We start from the raw sequence: 1,023 nt of genomic DNA, 5'->3' as shown, positions 1-1,023 counted from the left end.
AGCCCCGCGCGGTTCCGGGCTTGGGGTGCCGGCAAATACCCCAAAAGAGAAAAGGAGCTGCGGGATCTCCCCCTGTCCCGGTGTGGGTTTATTAAAGGAATTAACTGGGGGGGTCCCTGGAGTGCTTTGCTGTTCCCAAGGTTTTGCTGTGCCAGTTGCCCTCCTGCACCTTCTCATGCCCCTGTTCCCCAAATCCAAACCTTCAGACAAATTTCGAGCCCCACTTTGTGCGTCCTTCCTCGTGCCTTTAATGCCTTCAGTGCCCTTTTTATCCATATTGGCTTTAAATCAGCCCTGGGTTCCACGGGGGCTCCAGGATTTGGAGCTGCGCTGGCACAGGGCCCGTGGTGGCCCTTGGGGACGTTGTGCTCCAGGCTGTGTGTGTTGGAGCAGGGCTGGCAGGGCAGGTCTCTGTCCCCTGTCACTGCTGGGGCACTGTGACCCGAAATGGGCCGGGCTGGGCTCCTCAGGCTGCTGTGGGACCTGCCAGGGGCTGGGCCCCAAAGCTCTGGGGGTGTTGGGTGTGGAGCGTGGCAGCCAAAGAGATCTGCTCTGGGGTTGATCCCGTCTCTAAGAACTCATTTCCCACCTTTCTGGAGGTGTCCCAGGCCAGGCTGGACACTGGGGCTTGGAGCACCCTGGGACAGTGGAAGGACATTCTTTCAGATCCCCCCCACCCCAACCATTCCACATTTGCTATTCCCAGGCTCCTTGGGAGACATCTCCAAATCCTTCCTGGACCTGACCGACCTGGAGGAGATCGACTCCTACTTCTTCTTCAACATCAGCTCTGCCCTCTGCCTGACCTCCACGGCCCTGAGAGCCTTTGGGGCACGGCCTGGCTGCAGCAGGACCGTGGTGAACATCTCATCCCTGTGTGCCCTGGAGCCCTTCCCCAGCTGGGCCCTGTACTGCTCTGGCAAGGCTGCCAGGGACATGATGTTCCGTGTGCTGGCCCTGGAGGAGCCCGGAGTCCGTGTGCTCAACTATGCCCCGGGTGAGGAGAGCAGCTCCACCTTCTCC

The 1,023-nt window shown here is 60.2% G+C and overlaps 1 protein-coding gene across 1 annotated transcript in view; it reads left to right on the top strand.

The window, feature by feature from the left end:
• Positions 1–706: 706 nt before the first annotated feature.
• SPR (sepiapterin reductase) overlaps positions 707–1,023 on the top strand; it is a gene marked incomplete at its 5' end in the record, with an annotated part of 1,549 nt that continues 1,232 nt past the window's right edge. Inside the window, one exon of the mRNA XM_005430591.2 lies at positions 707–997. Within this exon, the coding sequence (XP_005430648.1) occupies positions 707–997 (291 nt within the window). The remainder of the gene's footprint in view (positions 998–1,023) is intronic.

The sequence above is a fragment of the Geospiza fortis genome, unplaced genomic scaffold, assembly GCF_000277835.1.
Source record: "Geospiza fortis unplaced genomic scaffold, GeoFor_1.0 scaffold148, whole genome shotgun sequence".
NCBI lineage: Eukaryota > Metazoa > Chordata > Aves > Passeriformes > Thraupidae > Geospiza > Geospiza fortis.
Note: the sequence above shows the minus strand (reverse complement) of the source record. Positions and strands in the feature narration are given on the sequence as shown.